The following is a 24,885-nucleotide window of genomic DNA, read 5'->3' on the forward strand; positions in this document are numbered from 1 at the left end:
AGAGGGACAAATGGACTGCCTTTAGCCAAGGCAGCTATAAACTTTCCTGGTACCCTACTACTACCTGCTAATCAATATTCATCTGTAACTGCTTATGCAACTTGAAGAATCAAGGAAGAGCTTCCTTAACATGCTAGAAAATGGTGCCTGTAACCAGAAAATGGAAATGACATACAGTAGGTATTTCAAAAGTGCTTTTTGAATAAATGGAAAAAGCATGGCATGGTACAATATAGCTACAGACCATGGGAAATCTGTTACCTCAAAGAGAAAAAAAAAGTTTAATAAGGACTCATATAAGGCAGGAAAAACTGAAAAACTGAAACTGGAATTAGGTAAGTCATTGTTATCTTTATGTTCTTCATAAAAATAAAGTATCACTAAAGTGTTTGAAGTAATCCCGCCTTTGGTATCTTGCTGATATCTCCTCCACAATATGCATGGACTATGCATCCCTAATGTGAGAGTTTGGTCTCTGACTTATTCTCCATGAAATGGAACCAGAGTCGTCCAAGTTCACATTTGTGACAGAAGACTTAAGATGGGTCTGAGCAGCCTTGTTGCCACACTGAGGCAAGGATGCTCTCAAAGACATCAGCAGTGATTTTCAGAAGGCTATCACCACTCCCTTTGCTCCAGAGAAGGCATCTGGGCATCAGAGAGAAAATGGTGACTGTGTTTTGGAATACGCAGGGTATGTGGACAGAGACATGAGTTTACTAAGATAATGCTAAAGCAAGGAATGGGGTGACACAGGGTGGGAAAGGTCACCAAAAGGTTAGGTTTCCAATCATTTTCAAGTCATCTCAGTTCAAATGATGATCATCCTATATTGAGGTCATTCCTCAATCACTAGATTATAAAACAAGGACACAGAATAGAGGCTGTTTAGGAGGCGGGAGGACTCTGGCTATGTGTTTGGCTCTTGCCACTGATTTGTTAACAGAAATCCCTTACCGATCCCTTACTGATGAACTACCATGGGGATTACCTTTAAAAAAAAAATCCAGTCTGAAAACACTGTAGGGGTTCCATCTGGGACAGAAAGGTGGGCAAGGTCTCATGGGCTAGATTTTCTGAAGCCAGGTGGCCCTAGCTTCGAGGAGGTTGGGGGACATTGCAAGTAGGGTGTTGTCTCAGCCTGCCCCTGCACTGGAACCCACTGGGATGTGAGAGGAAAAGGTGGATTCAGCCCAAGACTCCCTTCCCAGATCAAGTGAGTGCATTTAGAGTAGATCTTACAGATACGAAAGTCTTTTGGTTTAGAGGGCTAAACACAGGCATGTTTCTTAAAAACAGCATCATTTGGGGCTAGACATACCCGTGTTCTGTGCTAGAACCTGAAGATAAATCAAAGTAGCTATTACTGGATAAAACATAGGTAAATGTCAAACATGGAAGTGTCCTGATTGTTTTGGCACACTTCTCATGATAAGCAGTTGTGACATCACTCTTCAGAAGAGGTTGGAGCTTCTTAACATGGTTTCATGCAAGAAATTAAACTGTTTTTCTTCTGTTGGAATATTTTAGTAGGTTACTATAGGGGAAAATAAATAAAAAAGGAAAGATACAAAGAGATTCCTCTTATACGAGGGATACGGTGGGAAAGACAAATGCAAAAGTGGGTAAATGTCACATGATGTCTGTTATCCACAAGAAAGAAAGATACCAAGGTCCATTAACAAAATTAAAATGAAGTTAATAAATAAATACCATTAAAAATATACAAGTTAACGAGTGCTTAGGGACAAATGGGGGAAAAGGACTGGCAGATCTGAGGAGTTTTTTTGCATTCCTGTAAGCACAAAAATGAGGTGAAACAAGATCAGTTGGAACTGGACCTGTCAGGACCAGAATTCAACAGAGGAACTTAACTGCTCCTGGTTGCTGTGGGAACAGCTCAATCTAATAAAAAACAGCAAATGAAGCAAAGAATGTTAGAGGTGAAGCAACCATGTCCTAGGTAGCTCCACCTGGGGAAAGATACAACAAGGAGTTTGGGGGAGATCTGTGCTCTAGGTAAAGACTGAGTTTATAAGACTAGAAAGCAGAGGGACGCCTGGGGGCTGAGGGGTTGAGCATCTGCCTTTGGCTCAGTGTGTGATCCTGGGGTCCTGGAATTGAGTCCTGCACTGGGCTCCCCGCAGGGAGCCTGCTTCCCCCTCTGCTTGTGTTCTCTGCCTCTCTGTGTGTCTCTCATGAATAAATAAGGAAAAAAAAAGACTAGGAAGTAGAGTTGAGTTCCATATAAATAGGTCAATCTGAGGCTACATTCTGAGAGGCCTTGGGAATACTGCCGTCCTACCGTCTCTCTCACTGAATGACAGCACAGCTAATAAATCATGGATTTTTATATCACTATTGCTTCACACGTCCAAGTGGCTGCCAGGAAGGAATATGAGGCAGGGAAACTGCAGTTGTTCATCCTCCTGGTAACCCAGTTCAATTGCTTGAGGTCAGAGAATTGTGGTTTCTGCTATTTAGACTTGCCCCCAGGCCCTCTGTACCACCCTGGGGGGTGGGCGGTGGGAAGGCCTGGGTGGGGTGTGGGAGTAGAACAGGCCATCAACACCACCACAAAATTGACAACCCTGAGCAGAGCAAGAGATACTGAAATGCACCTTGTTAAATTCACCCTCCCTTGTCCCCATTATTGGAAATCTCTAGAAACATGCTATTGGATCCACTTCAAGGCTGAAGGAAAAGAATAGGAGTTTGAGATATTATACCACGTCAGGTCGTTATTTCCAAAATGTGCATAAATCCTAAAATTGGATATGGCTTTGCAAACAACTGGCATGGGAAAACCCCATGAGGGCAGGATGTAAAGTAGCCAGGGTCCTCTCATGGGGAGCCAGTTCTGTAGACTAACAGGGGCAAAACGCCTGTTCCTGTCTCCTCTGTAGCTGTACTTGAGCTGCAAACAGGGAGTGCCACATCAGGTTGGGGAGAGTCAGTGCCACAAATCTCTGCTTGGCTGACTCAAGGTGCCTCAGCAATTGTGGTTCCCTTACCTGCACCCACTGAGGAGACATTTGAAGACTTCCATACTCCAGCAATAGTTCTGGAAATCCGTAAGAACCGTCAACTTAATGTGTAGATAAAATAGTTATTTTCCAGGTTTGTTTTTTTTTTAAGTATTACATTCAACTTACGTTTCTCATATCTCACCAAAGACATGAGCACAGGTATTTTCAGGAATAATCTTTGCCATGAATTTCCCTCACGGGTCCCACTGGTCCTACCCGGAGAGCAGGACTTGGGGGGAACACGGAAGAGTTGGCACCTCCCCAAGCCCATCCCCGAAGGCTGTTCTTCAGCAAAAACATGTCTGGCACAGGCCACAGTGACATGGGAACAGCTTTTAGTTCACTGTGTAGGACACCACCTCCCTCCCCTGCCTCCCACCTTCCACCTCACAAAGGCAGACGAGCAACAGAGGAATGGGGGCAGAGAGCCCAGCCTTGAGTGCCTGCCATTAAGGACGCGGGACCAGGACCTTTCTACTAACCTGCCCCCTCCTCTTTTCTCTCGATGATGACAAAGGATGCATGGTTGGTGCCCAGAAACACTGAATGCCTCCCCCTAGTGACACAGGTAAGACCTGGAGTAACCCACCAAGGATGAGGTGAGGAATGGCAACCAACGAGGGTGCCAACTCTCTGGGGTTCATCACAATCAAACGTCTGTAAAGCAACAGCTTTTAAGTAAAAACATATGTCCAGTGCTGGGTGAACTCTTAGAACAGGGAGTTCTGTAAGAATTGGCTTTACGGGCTGCAAAGTCCAAAGCTGCTGCAGTTGCGACACCAGGAGCCAAGTGATAATCAACATGGTTGCTAATTTTATGTTTTGCCCAGTAAGGGCATTTTTTTTTTTTAAATATAAAGAAGAAAGCTGTCACCTACACTATCACTATAATTTCCATAAATAAATAAGCCAATAAATAAACCAACTGGATAACCATTACACTATAAAAACTATCAAAAAGATATAAACATAGAAAATTTTTAAAAAGGTAGAGGCACCTGGGGGTTCAGTTGGCTGAGCGTCTGACTCTTGGTTTCGGTTCAGGTCTCAAGTCTCAAGTCTCAACCGGTGGAGAGACTGAGCCCCGCAAGGACTGCGCTCAGCAGGGAGTCTGCTTGGGATTCTCCCCGCCCCCCCCTCCCCCCGCCTCTGCCCCTGCCCCTGCTCACGTACACACAGGTGCACTTGCTCTCTCAAATAAATCTTTTAAGGAAAAAAAATTAAAAGGTAAATCTTTCCATTCATGAAGTTAGTTTAATTGAAACAATTCCTACATTGTAATTAATTTCCTGGTTACTCTCAAATCCTGATTCCTACTGCAGACGCGGGTCCCAGGATAGTGTCTGAAGATGTCTAAGAGCCGCTAATGTAGGTCAGAGGCCACATTTTGCTGACAGATGGACACAACGTGGGCCAGAGTGGCGCACACAGGTCGGAACTCCCAGCATGGCCTCCAGCAGGTGCTATACCCCCTCCCACCAGAGCAACACGCCCGCCCCTCCCTCTCTCCCACTCAGCACCAGCCTAAGGACCGGCACAGGGAGTACAGTTAAAAACAGAATCGTTATGCTATTCCAGTCCCCTTTGCAGAGCATGAGGTCTCTTACCCCAAGGGCCCCTCCCCTTAATCTTCTTGTTCTTATTCTTTCTTACTTTCTTTCCCACTTGGTCAAAAGTCCAGGTTCTTCCGTTCTAAAACCAAACAGTAGTGATCATGGGGTTGGGGTGCTAGCCACAGGGTTTTTACTCCACGGAGGATTGAAATGCCAGTTGAGATCAGGATTTCTTGGTACTAAGTTAATTGTTGTTCACCAGAATATCCACACAGGTACTTTCATGAGATGGAAAGAAGTTGGAGTTTTTTTCTAGGTCATTCAGTTCTCCCTACAAATATATAATTTAAACACTGGTAGCTGTTAAGTAGTAAATTATGTGATCAAAGGAAAATCCTAATAAATAAACTGAAAGGTTTCTATTCTCCCAGGATTTCTTGAATTCCAAATGTGCTTCATTTTCAAAGGTAAGCAAGAGTTTTTAACACAAAAGAGTCCACTAAATTCAAATATCTTATAATTTAGAATTACAACACATTCCCAAATATTCTGCCAAAATCCATTTTTACAACCCATCTCTGCCCCTGTGCCCCCCAACTAAACAGTTACTTTTTAGAAATTCAGCAAAACTCTCATCAATACACCCTCACCCCTAAAAATGCAACTATTTACTGAACACAGCATGGGCAAGAGAAAGCTTAGATGCCCCAATCCCTCTCATTTCTCTAAGAAACTTTAGCAAAAATGATTGGGGTTTTTTTTTGCAATTAAAATGTAAAAAACAAAACACAGCACAAGGAACGGCTTTTAGCCCAGCCATAGGGAAGAAGCTCAAGCTTTCTAAAATGATGGAGGTCATTAGGACAAGACTAGACTAACAGAGTGCTAAAGGTCAAGAGAGAGCAAGAGAAAGGAAAGAACTCCAGGGTTTGTGTAACATTAGCAAGGCTAAATGTTATCACATTTGTAAAACACCAGAATCACAAAGCCATATCCACTATAAACGAACCCCTCCCCCCTCAACTCAGAATGAAAAAAGTTCCTCCAAAGAAAAGGCAATTCCACTAAAGCTGAAGCTCTGTATTCAGGAAGGGGGAGGAGGACTGGATCATCAGGAGCTTTAAAAATTCATCCTATGGGTTCTTTCACTGGAAAATGCTTCTAGTGGGGTATGCAGAAATGTAAAAAGCTAGTTAACCTTAATGGGGGTTATTCTCAATCGTTGAAAGGAACATTTCATTTTTCTGCTGGTTTGTTTTGGGGATGTTGGATGAGGAAGGAAGGCTAACTAGCTTTCTTCATTTGTATGATGAATTCCAGCCCTACAGGAGAGCTGGAATCGCATGATGGCACTAGGAGAGGGTGGAGGCACTGAGCAGCGAGCTGGCATGAAGGCAAGGCTGCACACTTGTGTCATTTGACCAAGTTCAAACCTACGGCCACAGGCCATCCAGACAACATGCAGAATAAAAAAAAGACTCAAAAGACCACTTTCAATATCTTAAAGGGGGGAAAAATTACTCCACAGGCAAGCCATTCTCTAATTGCAGAGCAGCAGTTTAACAAGCCGCCTGGCAATGAAATTTGAAATGTGCAGCCACGTCTAATTCCATGAGATTTGAAGTGTGTGGTGCAGGGCTGTGTTTTTAATTGGGGAGGCACAAAGGATGGAAGTTGCCCTCAACACTCACACATGAGAAGCCCAGTTCATTACAAATAAGCTAAAGTCAGTTGTCCATGCACAGTACATGTATATTAAAAAAGTGAATAACATACCCATTCCGATAGGTCACTGAGCTAGCAAAATCAAAAACAAGACAGTAAATGGATATTTTAGTGGATGCAGGTCTTGCCAAAAGCTTTCAAGTAATTTGAGGAATCTTTGGATGCTTGCTATAGGGGGAAAAAAACAAAACCAAACCAAAACACAACCCAGGAGAATAAACGGGTGGGGGGTTGATTTCCCACCTGGTGAGTGTGTGGTGATTTCAGCTGGATGTTAGCAGTGGTATTAGATGTAGAAGTTTGCTTTTACTTGTTTTCCCCCAGTATAGTGCTGATGTCATCAAGAAACAGCAAGCAGCATGCTATAGTCTAAGTGCACAGGACTTTTTCATAATTACATTTATATAAGAAAATCCACCCAAAGAAAATGGTCAGTACCCATGTCAGGCAAATTTGGAATTTCCTTTTTCTTAGAAATATTACAAACAATCATTTTGATTTTTTTAAGCCAAAGAGGTACTTTCTTACCATAAGCTAAGGTCTTCCAGATTGCATATTTTAATTGGATAGGTTATCAAATGGCCAGCTCAAAAATGAATTATGAATTATTTTGGATACATTTTCATAAGTATCAGCTTATCAGAGAAACATAAAAATCCATTGTATTAGCATAAAATCCTAAAATTATGGCATAATGTGAGAGAACTGTAAAAAGGGGAAAAGAAGGGAGGAAGAAAGAGGATATATGTTTAATGATAATTTGGTCTGTGAAAAAAATATATTAAAACCTTAGTTTGGAGGCCTTTCAGAAATTATTAATTTCTGAAAATTAAATTTTAAAAAAAAATTAATTTTATTAAATTTAAATTTATTAAATTTTAACTATAATTAATTTAAAAATTAAATAATAATTTCTAAAAACGATGTCTGGCTCTTCGAAGAAAGAAGTTCTGTCAAAGGTACAGAATACCTCCCATATTCTTCCACAGGAAAATTTGTAGAGGATTCAGGTCTCAAAAAAATTATAAAGTCATCGCTTCATACTTTACGGTTGCCATCTAAGAGTTTGGAAAATTCTGGGTCCACACCAAGGTAGAAAGAGAATAACACATCGATTCGACTCTACCTAAAATTATGGGAGCCAGGGTCTCGGGAACAGTGGTAACACAAACAGGCTACTGTTTCCACAGCTAATCAGTGATAGGCTACAGTCAACGGGACACACCAGAGGAAGTAAGGAAGCAATCCTTTTCCTTTTTCACTTGGTGCACGGGGACCTTCAGAGAGGAGAGAAAGCTCTTTTGCATCTAAATGCTGTCAGTATTTAGAGAGGGTGAGACGAAAGCCCAGAGGAATTCGGAGATTTGGCACAATCGAATTTCCAGTTGGCAACGCCAGTACTGTACAGGTGGTTCACCTGTCTCTCAGGTTCATCCCTCCAACAGGCTACCTCCACCCTGAGTGAACTCTAACACAGGACAGATTTTTATTTTATTTTTTATTTTTTTTAATAATAAATTTATTTTTTATTGGTGTTCAATTTGCCAACATACAGAATAACACCCAGTGCTCATCCTGTCAAGTGCCCCCCTCAGTGCCCGTCACCCATTCACCCTCACCCTCCTCCCCTTCTGCCACCCCTAGTTCGTTTCCCAGAGTTAGCAGTCTTTACGTTCTGTCTCCCTTTCTGATATTTCCCACACATTTCTTCTCCCTTCCCTTATATTCCCTTTCACTATTATTTATATTCCCCAAATGAATGAGAACATATAATGTTTGTCCTTCTCTGATTGACTTATTTCACTCAGCATAATACCCTCCAGTTCCATACACAGGACAAATTTTTAAAGAGTAGTTTTTGACATATAACCTTCCCCAAGCTCTTTTTCACATGTAAGAACTATTTCATCAAATAGGTTTAATTATTTTTTAAATACAAAAATATTATTTTTGTAGCAGGGATGGACAACCAGCTGTAAGTTATAATAGAAAGGGAAGAACCCAAATCAGAAAGTTATTTTTCTCCACTTCAAAAGAAAAAGCAGGGGCAAGTTAAGTAGAAATTAGTGCCAAGGCATCCTACTCTAGTTAGGCAGTAGGCAGGGGGAGGAACTTCCCCAAGATGAGCCACCTCACAGGCACTGGAACTGTGGCGGCAGTGGACTCCCAGGTGTGGGCATTGAAGAGGGGCTCAGGGAGCCTGAGACAGTGGCTTTTACAGATTAGTGCAAAGAAAGTTCAGATTTGAATGCCTAATGGGGCCATTTTGATGTATCCTGCCTGCTCTGGCTTTAGGGCACATACAGGCAGGTCCTAGGACTCAGATCATAATACCTGCAGAAGGGACTTTGTAGTTTTCTCCAAAGGAAATCTTATGCACCCTTCTAAAGGTGTAATTAATGCTTAGTGTTAGATTTTATTTATTAAATAATTTCTCTTAAATGTAGTTTTGGAACGCCTGAGTGGCTCAGCAGTTGGGCGTCTGCCTTTGGCTCCGAGTGTGATCCCGGGATCTGAGATTGAGTCCTGCATTGGGGTCCCTGCAGGGAGCCTGCTTCTCCCTCTGCCTGTGTCTCTACCTCTCATGAATAAATAAAATCTTTAAAAAAAACGTAGTCTTTAAAAAAATGTCAATCGGGATGACGTTTATTTAGAACTGTGTACATAGTTCCTCCATCAGTCTTGTTCCCTTTCCATACAGATACCAAAATCAATTCTCATTCTGGTTCTTTTCTGGCAACTATTAAAGAAAGGCAAAAACCTCAGATTGAGAGGCTAAATCTGGATGATGGGATATCCCTTCTACAATATAGAAATGGTGGGAACCCAGGGTCAAGGATTCCTTACCAAGAGGTAAGAATCCTCTTGGTGTTCTTCATTCTAGATGAATTCATACAAGATCTCTAAGTCTGGGCACAGTTAAAGTTCAAACTTTAGTTGAGGGGCTTCTAACTCTCCTCATCAGCACCTGTTTTGATTCGTTCATTACCTAACAATCTCAGGGTAGATGTTTATCTTTCACAGATTCTTTTTAAATGATATTATCTTTCTGTGACTTTATAAAATGGATGAACGTCCTAAACTTGACCACAAGCTAAGTATCTCATAAATGTACTTTAACGACCTTTACACAAAGACAGTGTAATGTAAGATTAAGTGTCACTGCCCATTATAAGGTCACACAGTGCCAGGAGACAACCCCTAGATTCTCAGAAGGCACAGGCTCATCACTCAGACATGTCAACCATGTATACCACATTTGTACATTTCTCTAGCAGCTGTGTTGCATGTAGTAGTCCCACTCTAGAGACAGGGCAAATGAAAGCAACCTGATGCTCCTTTTAGGGTTACTAGGACTATCACATAAGCATTATGGGAAATTAAAGAACTACATCCCAGTGAGGATACCTGTGAGAAAAGTCCTTCTAGAAATATTATCTTTCCAGGTCACACTTCCCAGTCAAGGTTAAAAGGCTAATTGTGTATGAGCATTCTAGACTAAATACAGCACCTAAAGCAAAGCATGATTTTATGCATTCATGATGTTATGTGTTTTGTCTTATCTAAAGTATAACATTAATATGGCAATAACATTAATGCATTTTATGTTTGTGTGTGGGTTTTTTTTTTTTTAAGTGGTAGAAGTCTAACAATGATTAAGTCAAGTTTTAGAGAAAACCAGAGCCCTTATCAGGAGGAGTGCAGCTGGTAATTGTGTTAATCAAGGCCTTTCACTTTTAGAAACATGATGTCCATTCACGTCAAAACCCACTTGTTCTGTGGAGTTCTGTGCACCCGGTCATGTAGTGTGGCCTTCTTCCTGTGAGGTATCTGAATGTGAAAGGAGGGAGTAGGGCAGAGATGAAGAGGAACCAGTATATATTTTCTGCACTTGTAAAGATTGCAATCATTGAATTTTCACCCAATACTATGAGGTAGGTTGCATTTTTAAGATCTGGAAAGTAGGGTACAGAAAGGAAAAATAATTTGCCCCAAAGGTCACTTGATACACATAGCCTGGAGGGAAAACACATCTGGCTCTAAAGACAGCTCTTTTCACTACCAATGCTGCTTGCCCTCTATCAAAGTCATTTGTAAGGGACGGTGGGACTGAGGGCTCAGAGGTCAATGGTGACATCTCGTTTAGTGCCATGTCCTGCTGAAAGTGGCTGGGTATTTCACATACTGTAGGCCTGATCAAACAAAAATGTGAAAATATTTTAATATTTGTATGCAGGGGTTTTACTTCCAACTCCAGCCATTTAATTGGCCACAATGTCAAATATCTCTCTCTTGGTGATTTTCTCCAGAATAAAATCAGACAGGATTTAATCAGAGTCAAGTTGACCCAAAGATGAATTCAGCTAGGGTGGACTGTGGGGGGCACCGCATGTTCTCTGCCTCATTTTTTCTCCTTTTCAACATAAAGCTGAAAGGCTACTCGCTATAGCTGAGGATGATTCAATAAGAAACTCTTGTTGTTAAACAAAGCTGGACACCTTTGTTTTCTTTTTTGGCAAGGGGAAGTGCTGTAGAATTGTAAATCCTTGCAAAAATACTTCTGCACATGATCAAATGAATAAACAAACAACCAAAGTCATTTTTAAACATGTTCAGTTGCTGCACAGCAGTGAACAGACACACCACACGAGGAACAATTTATGGCTAGAAGGAAAAATTACACTCTTCAAAGCATCCCATTTGGTGGCAGTCATAATCATTAGTGAAAGTAATATCTATTTAAAAGCAGTAAATGCCTATTTCCAAACAGAATGGACTGGCAAAGAAAGGAAACATCATCCCACTCAAACATCCCCAGGCTTCCCAGAGAATCATTATAGTCTGTCATGTTAACTCACTTCCTCCCACCCCCCTTTTTTCTTCCCTGCTGAATATCGTCTAAAATTAAATTAAGTACTAATGGTAAATGTGCACAGAAATCACTTCAAGAAAGTAAAACAATCAGACTTAAGAGGTTATATTAAAATATTATTTCTCATAATAAAGATCCAGAGCCCGGATGGAATTGTGAGAGCATTCCAAGAGGGTTACATAGCCTCTTGGAATGCTGTTAGCCAGGTGACTAGTTCATACAACTAGCAACAAATAACGTCTTAATAATTTCAAAAGAGTTCCCTTTCCTATCAGTATTCCAGCTCTCCTTCCAAGTCCCTTCCTTCTAACTCTAAGATGGCTGGTCAGTGATGATAATGATGATGATGATAGCAAATGTGTCAAGATGAGAACTATTATATTCTCTTTGTCTGGTAAAATAGCACAAAAAGTCAACACAACATATATGGGAAATTTCAGAGTCTGACCCAACCTGGTGATTATTGTTATCCAATGAATATTTAATAAAAATGTCATGGATCCTTTATTGTGGACTCAAGTTTTTAAAAAGAATGAATCACCCAGAAAGATTTAACATACTGGTTTTTAAATAGGGCAAATTAAAGATGGCCCCTGAAATACATAATTATATTGAGTAAAATTCTACAACAGGGCTGGTATTTAAGGTAGGTCTTATTTGTATGTTCCAAAATTAAGTATTCATTCTTATCAAGTTGATATCTACATTATTTTTGGAAAATGAATTGCTATTTATTCTTTAAGACAAACCAAGTTAAGACTATCATTTAAGTGCATGGCAATTAAGAAAAGCGAGAATTATAACCAGAATTTCTGAATTTACTTTGTCATGTACAGAACTTCTTGAAACACACAAGCTTAATGAAAAAGAAGCCCTTTTAAATACACTTTTCGAACAAAACAGGATAAGAGACTGCCTAAGGGATAATTCTCCAGTTAACATTGCTTCTCTCTATCTTCCCAATTTCTGTCATTGGGCCATAAGTTGGCAGAGTCTAGCTGATCTTGTTTGAAACTTAAAGTGCTAATATTCCAAATCAATCAGCTCCCCCTCACCAAAGAGGTCTATACATGAGGAGTTGCTGATTTTGGAAAAAGAATCAGGAATTAAAAATAGATTTGTTCCACTGAGCTGAAAGATATATGCCTATAGAGGAAAGCGTTGGTACTAAGGTCAATGCAAGAGGGAAGTGACACAGACTTCAGTGAACATGCAAAAAACAAAGACTCAACTGTGTTAACGCTCTCCAGTACAAAACAAAGCTATTCTGAGGTGGCTGACAAAAGCATATTATTTTAAACCAAAAGAGCAAAGAATTATAAACACTGGTGTTAAGGATCCTAGAAAACTAATGAAACATTCTAATTATATAGGTGAGAATACAATGGGCCCAAGAGATAATTCTTGTGTAAGATCACACTACGAGCTGGAAGATGACCTACATGTACTGGTTCCCTTGAGTCCTTGGTCATCATTTCTTCTACCATAAATGAAACATTTCTTTCTTTTTTCTTTTTTTTTTTTTATTTTATTTATTTATTCATGAGAGACACAGAGAAAGAAAAGCAGAGGGAGAAGTAGGCTACACACAGGGAGCCCGATGCGGGACTTGATCCCAGGACTCCAGGATCATGCCCCGGGCCCAAGGCAGGTGCTAAACTGCTGAGCCATCCAGGGATCCCTGAAACATTTCTTTATTATTTATGAGTTCATTGGAGTCAAGTGAGAATAAATTGTGCTACGTACTACAAATTGTTCTACCTACATGCAGTTTACTCCCCAGTATTAGATGCAGGAAATCAGACTTGCAATTACAGTACAGAAAGAGGAGAACTATTTACTGACTGTTGCTCTGCAGGGGCACCTATCCCAGACTTGTGGGCTCAACAAAGACTTCTCAGTGGATCCACTACTGAAACTGGCTCCTTGAATGAGCAGTAGAGGGAAGTTCCCATTACACAGGGGAAGAGAGGGAACAGGGAAGCTGTTCTAAATGAAGGGAAGAGCTGACACACATGATCAGAGGCAAGAGAGCACTGTCATATTTGAGGAGGTCAAAAGAATTCGGAATGACTGGGACACGGAGTGCCTGGGGGAAAGTGGTGAGTGACTGGGCTCATAAATCCTGAAGGGTTTTATGTCTAGCTTAGGAATTTGGAATTTTTCTCAAGGTAATGGGAAGACAAAGGGTTTTAAAACAGGTAAGTATAATGATTAGATCTGTATTTTGGAAAAAACATAATAATAGAATAGAATAAAAAAATGGTGGTGAGGGTGGATAAGTATAGGAGAAATCAAAGCAGTTAAGCTCCTGCTATAATATAGAAGACAGAGTCTAGCCATCTAGAGCAATATCTAGGGGAGATAGAGACAGAGATTTGGATTTGAGATATTCAGGTCACAGAATTAAAATAGCTGATAATACATGGATATAAATAGATGTAGGTCATTTGGGAAAGAAAGAGTCAAAATAAGTCCAAAGTCTATGATTAAAGCCATTCTGACATGAGAGGTATGGAGCATAACCCCTCAGTTTAATACTTAGGACCATTCTACTAACAATAGAAACTCAAGACCACTCTATATTTTCTCATCATGAGTGAAATCATGGAGCCCTGGGAGTCAAAGACTGAATTCTACCAGAAATCCTCACCAAACTGCTAATAACCTAGTTATACTTCATTGTGGGCAGTCATAAATCTCCGATGAATTTTTTCCAAGAAAAATAACTGCCTAACTGGCATCCTCCCTCTCAACACCCTCCTCACATTTCCTGGTGAGTTACAGGTTAGGGAAGGGGGAGTAGATTCAATGTCCTATGCCCTGCTCATGCAGCATCAATGGTGATCTCTTCCATTTTCTGGTGGAAGCTGATTAATCAACGGACTCAGAATTAAGGCTGCTCAACATTAAGAGTTAAACACAGAAAGATTTAGTATCTCTAGGTGGATCAGCTCAAGGATCTGAAGGTTTCCTGGTTTGGAACTGGAGGAATGAAATGAAGCATGCACTTCCAGGCTGTGCTGCGTCCCAATACCCACCAGGAATGTGAATCAGGTACTTACCCCTTCACCACCATTTTCACCTGTGTTGGCAAGCATCTCCTGCAGGGCTCTCACAGAGAGGGACTGTTCCAGCACAAAATTGCAGACACAGAGATCTGGAGGAACGTACTGTGGAAATAAAACCAGAATGAGGATACCTGCTCACACCAGCTGGGGACCAAACAAGAACAACCTCAAGGGCAAAGAGCCTATGAATCAGTGATAGGTGGATGGATGAATGAGCAGGAATGTAGAAGGTAGATTTCTCCTTATTCAAGGTAGGATGGGTTTCAAGCTGGATTCTAAAGGATGCAAAGAAGAAAATCCCTAATTTGCAAGGACACAGTGACCAAGGTGTCAGGAGCAACCTAAGTGTGGCTTGTGGTATGTAGAGGAGAAGTGCACACACACAGCCGTGTTGAAGAAGGGAAAGGTACACTGATCCACACTAATGCCTAAGCAGTACCAAAGGAAGAAAGACACTGGGACCTCATCCACAATAATTTGTAAGAGGGCAACGGACAGACCACAATGCAGCTCTGGACAATAGTGACCATGACAGGGAGTCTATTTACTTAAGAAAAACCTGGAAACTGCAGCATAAAAAGGGGTGACAGAGAGAATTTAGAGCTACACAAAGATAGGTCTGAACAAAGGAATATCCAAAACTATAGGAATTGATGACCCCTAGGACAATCACTCTACTATGTGCTCAGGTGATATCATATTCATGGTCGTTCTGGCACATTTCTCAACAACAGTTAAAGACAGCCTTTGCTCCATACTGACCAGTAATAGCTACTGCTCACTGAGTACATTCTCTGTGCCAAGCACTGTTCTAAGTGCTTTGACCATATTAACTCCCTTAATCCTCACGACCACCCTGTAAGATAGGAATTATTAACATTCCAGTTTACAGCCAGCAAAACTAAGGCATAGAGAAGTTAGGCCATCTGCCTAAGGTCATGGCTTCTATTTGTCAGAATTGGATTCAAATCCAGGCAGACAGTCTCCAAAGTCCCACTCAACTTATACTGTTCCTGCCACTGATGGAAATAATAAAGATATTTTCACAACTAGAATATTTTCAACCTGCAAATATTTAAGTATTACATTTATATAAAACACAGTGCTTGATAGTGACACACAACATCATTGCTCCATAGGACATTATAGTCTAGTTTCATGACACACTATTTCCCTTGGGAATAGTTTCCCTTGCATACTAAGCCTCTGTTTCCTACAGGATACTGGAGCACACAGATACCAGGAGAATAACAGGAATGAGGAACGAGGTCCAGAAGTCACCAACAGCTATGTCTAATACTCTGAGACAGGTAAAGCTGTTTCCATAGAGCTCCAATTTAAAAAGCTAAAGAAAGGGATATGGGGTGGCTTATTCAGTTAAGCATCTCCCTTCACCTCAGGTCATGATCCCAGGGTCCTGGGATTGAGCCCCGCATCGGCCTCCCTGCCTAGCAGGGAATCTACTTCTCTCTTTCCCTCTGCTTCTCTCCCCACTTGTGCTCTCTATCTCTCTGCCTCTCAATAAATAAAATATTTTTAAAAAAATAAAAGCTAAAGCAAGCCTGCTAAGGCACAGATAATCACTGACTTCAACATTTTCATTGCTAAGATAATAAATTGGTAATCTTTCAGTTCCTTTAATTTTGAAGTGTTTTTTACATTCTTCATTCTCCCCTAACCTCAATGCCCTCAAATAAAATGATGTTCTACTTGCTGGACCTACTATTTCCCTTTATTAAAGTTTTCAGATCCTCAAGCCAAGAATGGGTAAGCCTATAGGCCACTTCAATTTTGAGGACTCTTCTACTACGTATATTTCTACTCAGGGTGACCATGGTCCGAAATCCCCAAAAAAAGTCTTCCTAAAATTCTAGTATGACACACAATTGCCCAGTTCTTTTTATGAAAATGACTACAGGAGAAACTATAATCAAGAGACAACAGTTTTTTATATATTTCTTGCTTTGTTTTCAAAGTCTGTTCTTGCTGTAGGTAATTACCTCATTTATATGGGATGTGAGTGAGCAAACAGATGTTAATGCAGGGCAGAGTGTCACATCCAGAAAATGTTTCTAGAGTACACATGGCATCATTATAAGTAGCATACAATATGATAATACATTTCCCTAAAGGCCTTATGCCATAAACATATGTCTTCTAACTCTGTTTCCCCAAAAACGATGCCATTGCAGAAACTTTTACAGAGGTTCTTTCCCACCACTTTTTAGTCTACCTGGATCTCATGTCAACAGAATAGGAAGCAAGAGTCAGGGTTTGAGTGTTTCTTCCTCTTCCACTTTACTAAAACAAGTGATTTGGAGATTTTCTATTCAGGAATGTCTACAATTAGAGTTGGTACTCTAAAGGATACTTTTTGCTAATCAACTGAGTGATTTCAACATCCACACCCACTTTTATAAGATCCCTGCTTAGTCCATTCTCCTTTAGATGTAATTATTCACAGGCCTAAGTGCTAGAGATCCTGTCCTGGCATGAGACTGTGTGATTCTACATCACTTTTCTTTTTTCCCCATGTTTGGTTTACTTGGACAGGAGACAGGAACACTCCTCTGCCAGCACTGCCATCATCCATCCTGATGTAGGACCTACCCATAATACAGACACTAGATATGCTCCAATTATATTATTCTTTTCCCTCCAGATACTAAAAGTCCCATGGTGGTCATGACTTAATTACTGGTGCAAATGGGCACATTTGAGTGGGAGATAGTGGGCGCAGGGAGAAAGCATCACAAAGGAGAGCACTAGACCTGTACTGTTCTACACAGTCTCCTTACAGCTGAATTTTTCCACTTCTAGAGTGCAGTCCCTGCCTAGAGCCTGTGCTTAGGGGTGAGGTCCACCAGTCGAACAGCACACAGAAGGACATGTAGGCAGTGGCAAGGGAGAAGACAGGGCAACAGGAGTATCTGGAAAGAAACAAAACGCAAGTAGTAACTTGTGACATAAATGGAGTACAGAGCGCACACAGAGCCACCTGACCTGCTACACCAGCTGCCATCCTTCACACCAGCCTGAGCTCCCACCCACCTCCATGTTCTTCAAGAATGAGCAAAGGCCACTTGTCCATCAAAGCTAATTTGCTTGCAGTGTGAGAGTCCCCCAGGAGGTCAGCTCATTGTCTCTGGGCTCTGGAGCCTGTGCCTCAGTCACTCTGCCTGGCAGGCATGCCACATGTGTTTACAGATTCTCAGCACAGAGAGAAGGACTCTGTTGACATCTGTTCTGAAATAGCTCTTCATCTCTCTCCCCAGCTCTGTCCTCTGCCTAGAGAAGCACTACATTCCCAAATGTCCTACAGAAAACCTTGAGATTCCAGGGCCCTGAGAAAGCCCGGAACTAGGTGAAAGTAGTAGAAAGGAAGGCCTGTGGACTCTACATGTTTCGTAAGTCTATGTAACATTTTCCTCACTGCACTGAAAGTTTTTTTGAGGTTTACCAAAAGCAAGATGGTGGGAATCTGCTACTCTTGTTATCACATTCACATAGCATTTTTTCCACCTAGTACCTTGCAATATGCACTCAGCACTGTGCTAGCTTGTATTAGCCAAGCTTTTGGAGGAAGAAAACGGGAGTCATTTAAAGCAGGGGGCGGGGGGGGGGGGGGCTGTCATCTTTCTACTACACTGTTTCCCACACTCTGTTCTGGTTATCTAATTCTTCATGCAGTGCAGTCTGTCTCACTAGATTGTGGGTATCTTGAAAAATCTGTGTCATTCTACTTTTGGTATCCCCAGTACAAAGAACAGCAAGTACTCCAGTCTTTCTGAGTGGACTCTGTGTTCTAGAATATCTGAGAGTATGTGGTGATGGTGACTGTGGATGCAAATAAATTGTACTGAGCACTCACCTGCCTGGCTGGGCCCTTCCTCAAACCTCTTATGATTCAAAAGGCCCCTTTTCTTTCATTGCAATGGGTCTCCTTCCACTTCATTAATCTATCTGGTTCTCACACAGCCAGGACTCTGTGTATCAATAACTTTGAATTAAAAGCAATAGAGGGTATATTAAGTGTGAATACTCTAGCATAGGACTGCCTGAGGTCCTATATCTGTTCAATGAGGTTGAATGAGTTGAATGGGTTATTAGTTGAATGAGGATAAGTAGGTAACTTAGTGTCCTCTATCTCAGTTTCCTTATCTGTAAAATAGAGATACGATATCATCTATTTCTCAGAGTAGACAGTTTTTATGTTTAAAGACCTTAAGATAGGGTCTGATACATAGAAACAAATATCAGATATTATCACAGAGCAGTGGAATAAAAACATCAATAAATCACTTATATATTCATTTATATAGATCTAGTATTTTTGAAATTCTTACTGTGCATAAGGATAAGGCAATTGCCCCCACCCTTTAAGGTTGGATGGTTAAGTAGAGTGTCAGGAAAGCAAACAGACAATTTCCAAAATATATTTCTTTTTTTTAATATTTATTTATTTATTTATTTATTTATTTATTTATTTATTTATTTATTTATTTATGATAGACAGAGAGAGAGAGAGAAAGAGGCAGAGACACAGGAGGAGGGAGAAACAGGCTCCATGCCGGGAGCCCGATGCGGGACTCGATCCCAGGACTCCAGGATCGTGCCCTGGGCCAAAGGCAGGCACTAAACTGCTGAGCCACCCAGGGATCCCCTCCAAAATATATTTCAAAAGGCCCAGGGTGAATAAGAAAGTGAGGAAGCACACAGAACTGAACCTGGCTGGGCAGAAAGATGGGGAGGGGAGACAGATGAGGGAGATGGTGAAGAAAGCAGAAGGGAAGCAAGCAAAGGGAGTTGAGAAGCAAGGCTGAGGAAAAAGTAGGCATCAGACGGAGAGAGTCTTGAGTCCCCTTGTCAAGGAGTTTTGACTTTATCTTCAGAGCAATAGAATGTCACTAAAGGAAGTTATGCAGGAATTAATCTAATAAAATTTGCATCTTTGAAAGATCATGGCAGGCCCACTCTGAAGGAAGTTAGACCAAAGCAGAGAAACAAACAGCAGGTTGTTGCCATGTACTGGTTATGAGGTGACAATAGCATGAATTAAAGAAATGGTGCTAAAGATGGAGATAAGAGAATGGATTTGAAAAATCTTGAGAAGGTAGGAGAGCTAAGACCTGGCAATTAGTTGGATGTAGATGGAGGAGAAGATGGCTGGTGTTTCTACAGGATGGGAAAGAGTACAAAAGGCTGGGGTTCAACAAGAATAGTCATACCAAATATCAGAAGGACCATAGAGATTGTAGTTATGCTTGGCAAATTGTTTACTAGAGCCTCCCATTTGGGCCAACAGAATAATGATGGGAGAGTGGAGGTCTCTGTGACTGTATGGGTATCCCCACAGATGTCAGCAGAGGGAGGCTTAACTGAGAAAAGAGTGGGAATCTGAGAAGATGACACATATTCTTCTCCATAATAGGAGTATTCCTGGAGACCCAGTCTCCATAATTAGCCCAATTAACCTCACTTGCCTTTCCCAAGTCCATTAAGAAGTCAGCCAGGATTTAGAGAGCACAGCAATACACAGTCAGTACTGCACTAGCTGCTGTGTGGGGACAAAAGAAAAATAAGGTATGGTTTCTGTCCTTTAAGGAATTTTTAACCTACCTGAAGAGACATCTCCTGTACAGGAGACTTTATAAAACAGTGCAAAATAGAATATTCAATGCTAAGTTGAGGGGTCTGAGTTACATGCCCTGTAGGACACAGAGCCCTCTCAGCAATGTTGTGATTAGGAAAAAGCCCAGCCCAGGTTGGAGGTTGGCTTCAAAAAGATTTATGTGAATAAGAAGTTCCTGGCACATAAAAACAACTCAAATTTTTGTTTAATGAATGAACAAGATGGGGGGAATTCTTCTTTCCATTTTATCGTGTCTTCTTCCCTTCTGTTTAAAATTCCGTTAGTTGAAGCATCATTTTTAAGTTATGAGCTTAATAGAACATCTGTCCTGACATTCCTTTGCTTTTTCACCCAACTCCCCAAAGAAAAAGGTCAAGCGCTTGCAAGTGTCATCAATCAGTAAGGGAGTAAGCAAAGGAAGGAGAAAGTAGAGAACAAATCCCGTTTACTAATTTTTCTATCTACACTTCCCATTCCAGTCCCAGGACTGAGCAGCTGGATGCATGTGATTGACACTGTATCATACTTATGTGCTGATGGATTTACATGGACTCAGCCCTACTGAAGTGGGTAGGCTGCAGAGCCTAACCTGCAAGGTGAGGTCATTTCTAGTGTCAGTCATCTGGGGAGCAGCAGTGACTGTGAGAACAGAGGCCAAAACTAAGTAGGCAGAGCTGAGGTTGCTGGGAGAAGTGAATCTCACATTCTTTGATCTACATTATTAAGAGCCAACGTAGCCAGTGGGATGTTCTTGGGCAGATGTTCCAGAAGCATCCAACCAATGACAGAACTGAAGGTAAGAAATAAGGAACTTGGTCAGGTGTTTCTTTCTTCTGGGCTTCCGTGTAAATAGAGACAGGAAGAGTAAGCACATTAACTGCACAAGAATCAAAAACTTTAAGCTAGAATGTTGGAATATATTTGAACTTCCATTTTAATTTTTCTTGTGTTATCCCTTAGTGTCTAACAAAAAATATTTTTGAAGCTCTGGCCTTTTTTTTGGTTGCATTACATAATTTCAGGAAAGAATTTTGGTCTACAAGTGAGCCAAAACATTAAAGCAAGGTGCCTCAGTATGGCCAGTGGGATGGTAATAAGGGTAATCAAACAGGAGAACCACAAGACAGAAGCAAAACTTGGGGCAAAGTTGAGGTCCTTGACAAGCCCCTTGACAATAGGACATCTCTATTCAGAAGCCTCAAACCTTCTGAATTTTATTAATGAGGACAGTATCTCAATTGCTCCCTTCATGCTCTATTTATGCTGCCTGAGATAGTCCAGTCCATGAATAAATATGGCTGGTGTTTAATCTCATGGCTCTAGATTTCAAACTGTGTACACAATGAGAGTCTATTTCTCCAGGAGCACTCCATGTGCTAACAGGCAAAGATGGACTCAGTCCCCAGTGGCCTGGCTTCTAAATGCACCATTTGTTCCATTTCACCACACCACCTAAAAAAAAAGATTGATAACCATTACCCTATGATGGCTTGATATAATCCTAACTCAAAGACCATAGATGAGAAGGCTTCCCAAGTCTTCTGGCACAGAAACCTAATTTCTCCTCCATAAGATATTCCAGTTGGCATATCTGAGTAGAATTGGATAAGACCAATCCTCCATGAGAGAGCATCAGGATGGCCAGAGATGGCATGTGTAGCTTGAAATTCAGGTGATTTAAGCACTCCACAGATATGATCTCATCCATCTACAGTAAACATTAGCTCATTTGTGGATTTCTTCTCTTATTAAGAATACATAATTATTTGCATTGTGTTTATACTTCAAAGGCAGAACAAGTCATTAACTAAACTAATACCCACCTCTTGTCCCAGCCAGGTTTTAAGTATTTACACAGTTAAGTACTTTTTAAGCCTATCTTTGTCACCTCTAAGTTTTTGATGGATTATAATGAATAAAATTATATAGTGAATGTTTAAATCTGAAGATGTTGCCTAGTTTCCAGATTTCTGTAAAAATAGAAGATGATTCTACAACCCTTTCCAAGGCAAATCAACTGAGATACAAAGGAATTTGGTAAAACTTACATAGGCAAGTGGAGAAACAAGAATAGAACCCCTAAATACATCTTAAATATATTTGCTTATCTCTATAATTTTACCAGGTATTGTGCTGAATTATTTATAAATACTCCCATTTAACCCCAACCCTTAGGAAAGATATGATAGCCATTTTACAGATGAGAAAACAGACTCAAAGGCTGAAAAAGCTTTCCCACGATCGCATACTGGAAATGGCACTTAGATCCTGAATTTCAAACTTAATATTCTGACTGTTCATGTGTCAGTACTCCTGAAGAGAAGGTCCTGTCCCTATACCAAGCTTGCAGAATTCTAACCACTAGGCTGTCTCCTCTAAACTCTTACACTTTAATAAAAAGTTAAGGGCTTCATATTAGATTCTTGACTCAGAGAAAGTTCTCTATTTTGGAACGGCCACTGAGAATGCAAAGACTACAACTTCAGTTAGTGAGATAATCAGAATCCAGATGTTCCTGGCAGGCAAAATCATATGCAGTCCTAAAATCTGAGACTGACTTACCATATAAGTGCTCTCTTCCAAAAAGTATTCAACTCTGGGCATGATGGGACAGGTTTCCACCAAGGGTATACATGTATAGATTTTAAGAATGTACATACCCAGATTGTAAAAATTTTGAGAACAGAGACTTTTCCTATCTGTATTTAAGAGAAGTTATCATGAAACAAAATTTTAAAATGTATAACAACGATGTTTTCAAAGATTTTATCTGAGAGACAGAGAGTCAGAGAGAGCACAAATGGAGGGGAGTGGCAAAGGCCGAAGCAGAGTCCCCCACTAAGAGGGAGCGGGATGCATAACTTGATCCCAGGACTCTGGGATCATGACCCGAGCCCAAGGCAGATGCTTAGTTGACTGAGCCACCAGGCACCCCAAAACTTGCTTAATTTTTTATGTTTTGATATTATGCTATGATAAAGGATGGAGAATCTTTCTGAAAATATATACAGATACTATTCATTATAGTTGAGTTCCAATTTTTGCTTACATTTTTGCCAACAAAAGCCATTATATGAAAGTGGTGAGGTACACACATATTTTAAAGTTTTGTTTAAGTTATCTCTATACCCAACATGGGGCTCAGACCTACAACCCCAAGATCAAGAGCCATATGCTCTTCTGACTGAGCCAACCTGGTGCCCCTCACAAAATCTAAACATATGGCTGGAAAACATTCTTTTTAGGATGAAGAGGAGGAAGAGGTAGTTACCTCTGAAAAGAAGTGAAGAAGGTCCCTTCTGATAGATGCCTGAGGAATCAATTATAGGAATGTGACAACTCTCAGCATCCACCGGTCTGTAGATATGTGTGAGGAGGGGTGGAGGGCAGAGGGAGAATTTCAAGCAGTTCCATGTCCAGTGGGAAGCTCAATCTTAGGACGCTGAGATCATGACCTGAGTCAAAATCAAGATTTGGACGCTTAACTGACTGAGCCACCCAGGTATCCCTAGGTGCATCTTTGCTGCAGGGATGAGGGATTTGCCCAGGAAGAACTGAAAGCTGTGGAAAGTCACTGCTGCAGCCCAAGGAGACTTACTAAGCAGAAGCATTCACAGCCATGGGCAAGCAATGGCAGCACCTGATGCTATGCTGGTCTGCAGTTTACTATAAGACAAGAGCAAGGAAAGGCATGGAATAAGTTGACCACGTTCAAGGAAAAGGAGGAAGTTTATCAAGTTATTAAAAGGTATTGATATTTTAAAAAAAAAGGAACCTTCTAGGAATCTAAATATTTACTTAACACTTGCTAAAACATTTTTGGTTGTTTTTTTTTTGATTAATTAATTTTATTTTAGAGAGAGAGAGAGAGAGAGACTGCACAAGTGGGGGGAGGGGCAAAGAAAGAACGAGTGAGCCAGGGACCCCCGCTGAGCACAAAGCCCAATGTGAGGCTTGATCCCAGATCCTGAGATCATGATCTGAGCTGAAACCAAGAGCTGGATGCTCAACTGACCAAGTCATCATCAACAGTGTCAATGAAACTTTCTATGCAAGGAAGGTGCCACTGCCACCTAGAAGCAGGAAATCTAAATTGCAAGACAAAAGTCCTTGCCTTTGACAAAAGCCTCCTTGAGAAATGTCAATTAAAAGTGAGGAAGAGGGATCCCTGGGTGGCGCAGTGGTTTGGCGCCTGCCTTTGGCCCAGGGCACGATCCTGGAGACCCGGGATCGAATCCCATGTCGGGCTCCTGGCGCATAGAGCCTGCTTCTCCCTCTGCCTGTGTCTCTGCCTCTCTCTCTCTCTCTCTCTGTGACTATCATAAATAAATAAGAAATTTAAAAAAATAAAATAAAATATTAAAAGTGAGGAAGAACTAAAAACACCCAAAATCACTGTTCCCCATCTGTGAAATACCCAGATATTGGCTGTTTAACTGACCAGCAGACCCATCACAGTCTAGCCTCTCCTAGGGAGAAAGCTTATTAATTCAAGTGAGAGCAATACCTATAATGTCAATTATCTTTTTGATGATCCTCAGATTTCTCGCAAGAGCTAACACAAAAAAAGCTCCATCTGGAAGAATTAATGGAGAAATATGATGGGCCCAAGAATCCCCTGGGTAAGCCTGCTGACATTTCAGATTCCTGGGACCCTGGCTCCAGGTCGGTCCTTTAAAAGAATATCCCAGGTGACTCTGAAGCAGGAGGTGTCTGACCCTAATTTGAGAGACATTGCAGAATAATCAGACCAAACAAGTAAATGCAGGATCCTGGTGAGTAGCCAATTCTCACTCTAGATCCTTCCGTAAAGAGTTCAATTCATCAAAATATAAAATTCTCTTTCAGGTGAGTAACCCAATAGTTTGAAATCCATAGGACTATTGTTTTTAGAATCTTGCCCGAAATGGCCCAAACCAAAAAGTAACATCCAGGCATCCTGGACACCTATTTTCTGCCTAGCATCAGTGTTTCTGGCACAGTGAGGAAGAGTATTACTAAG

The 24,885-nt window shown here is 41.0% G+C and overlaps 1 protein-coding gene across 1 annotated transcript in view; it reads right to left on the reverse strand.

Moving 5' to 3' along the window:
- RYR3 (ryanodine receptor 3) overlaps window positions 1-24,885 on the reverse strand; it is a 500,519-nt gene that overhangs the window by 295,979 nt on the left and 179,655 nt on the right. Inside the window, exon 3 of the mRNA XM_072808654.1 lies at window positions 14,246-14,353. Within this exon, the coding sequence (XP_072664755.1) occupies window positions 14,246-14,353 (108 nt within the window). The remainder of the gene's footprint in view (window positions 1-14,245; window positions 14,354-24,885) is intronic.

Source organism: Canis lupus, chromosome 32 (assembly GCF_048164855.1).
Source record: "Canis lupus baileyi chromosome 32, mCanLup2.hap1, whole genome shotgun sequence".
Classification (NCBI taxonomy): Eukaryota; Metazoa; Chordata; class Mammalia; order Carnivora; family Canidae; genus Canis; species Canis lupus.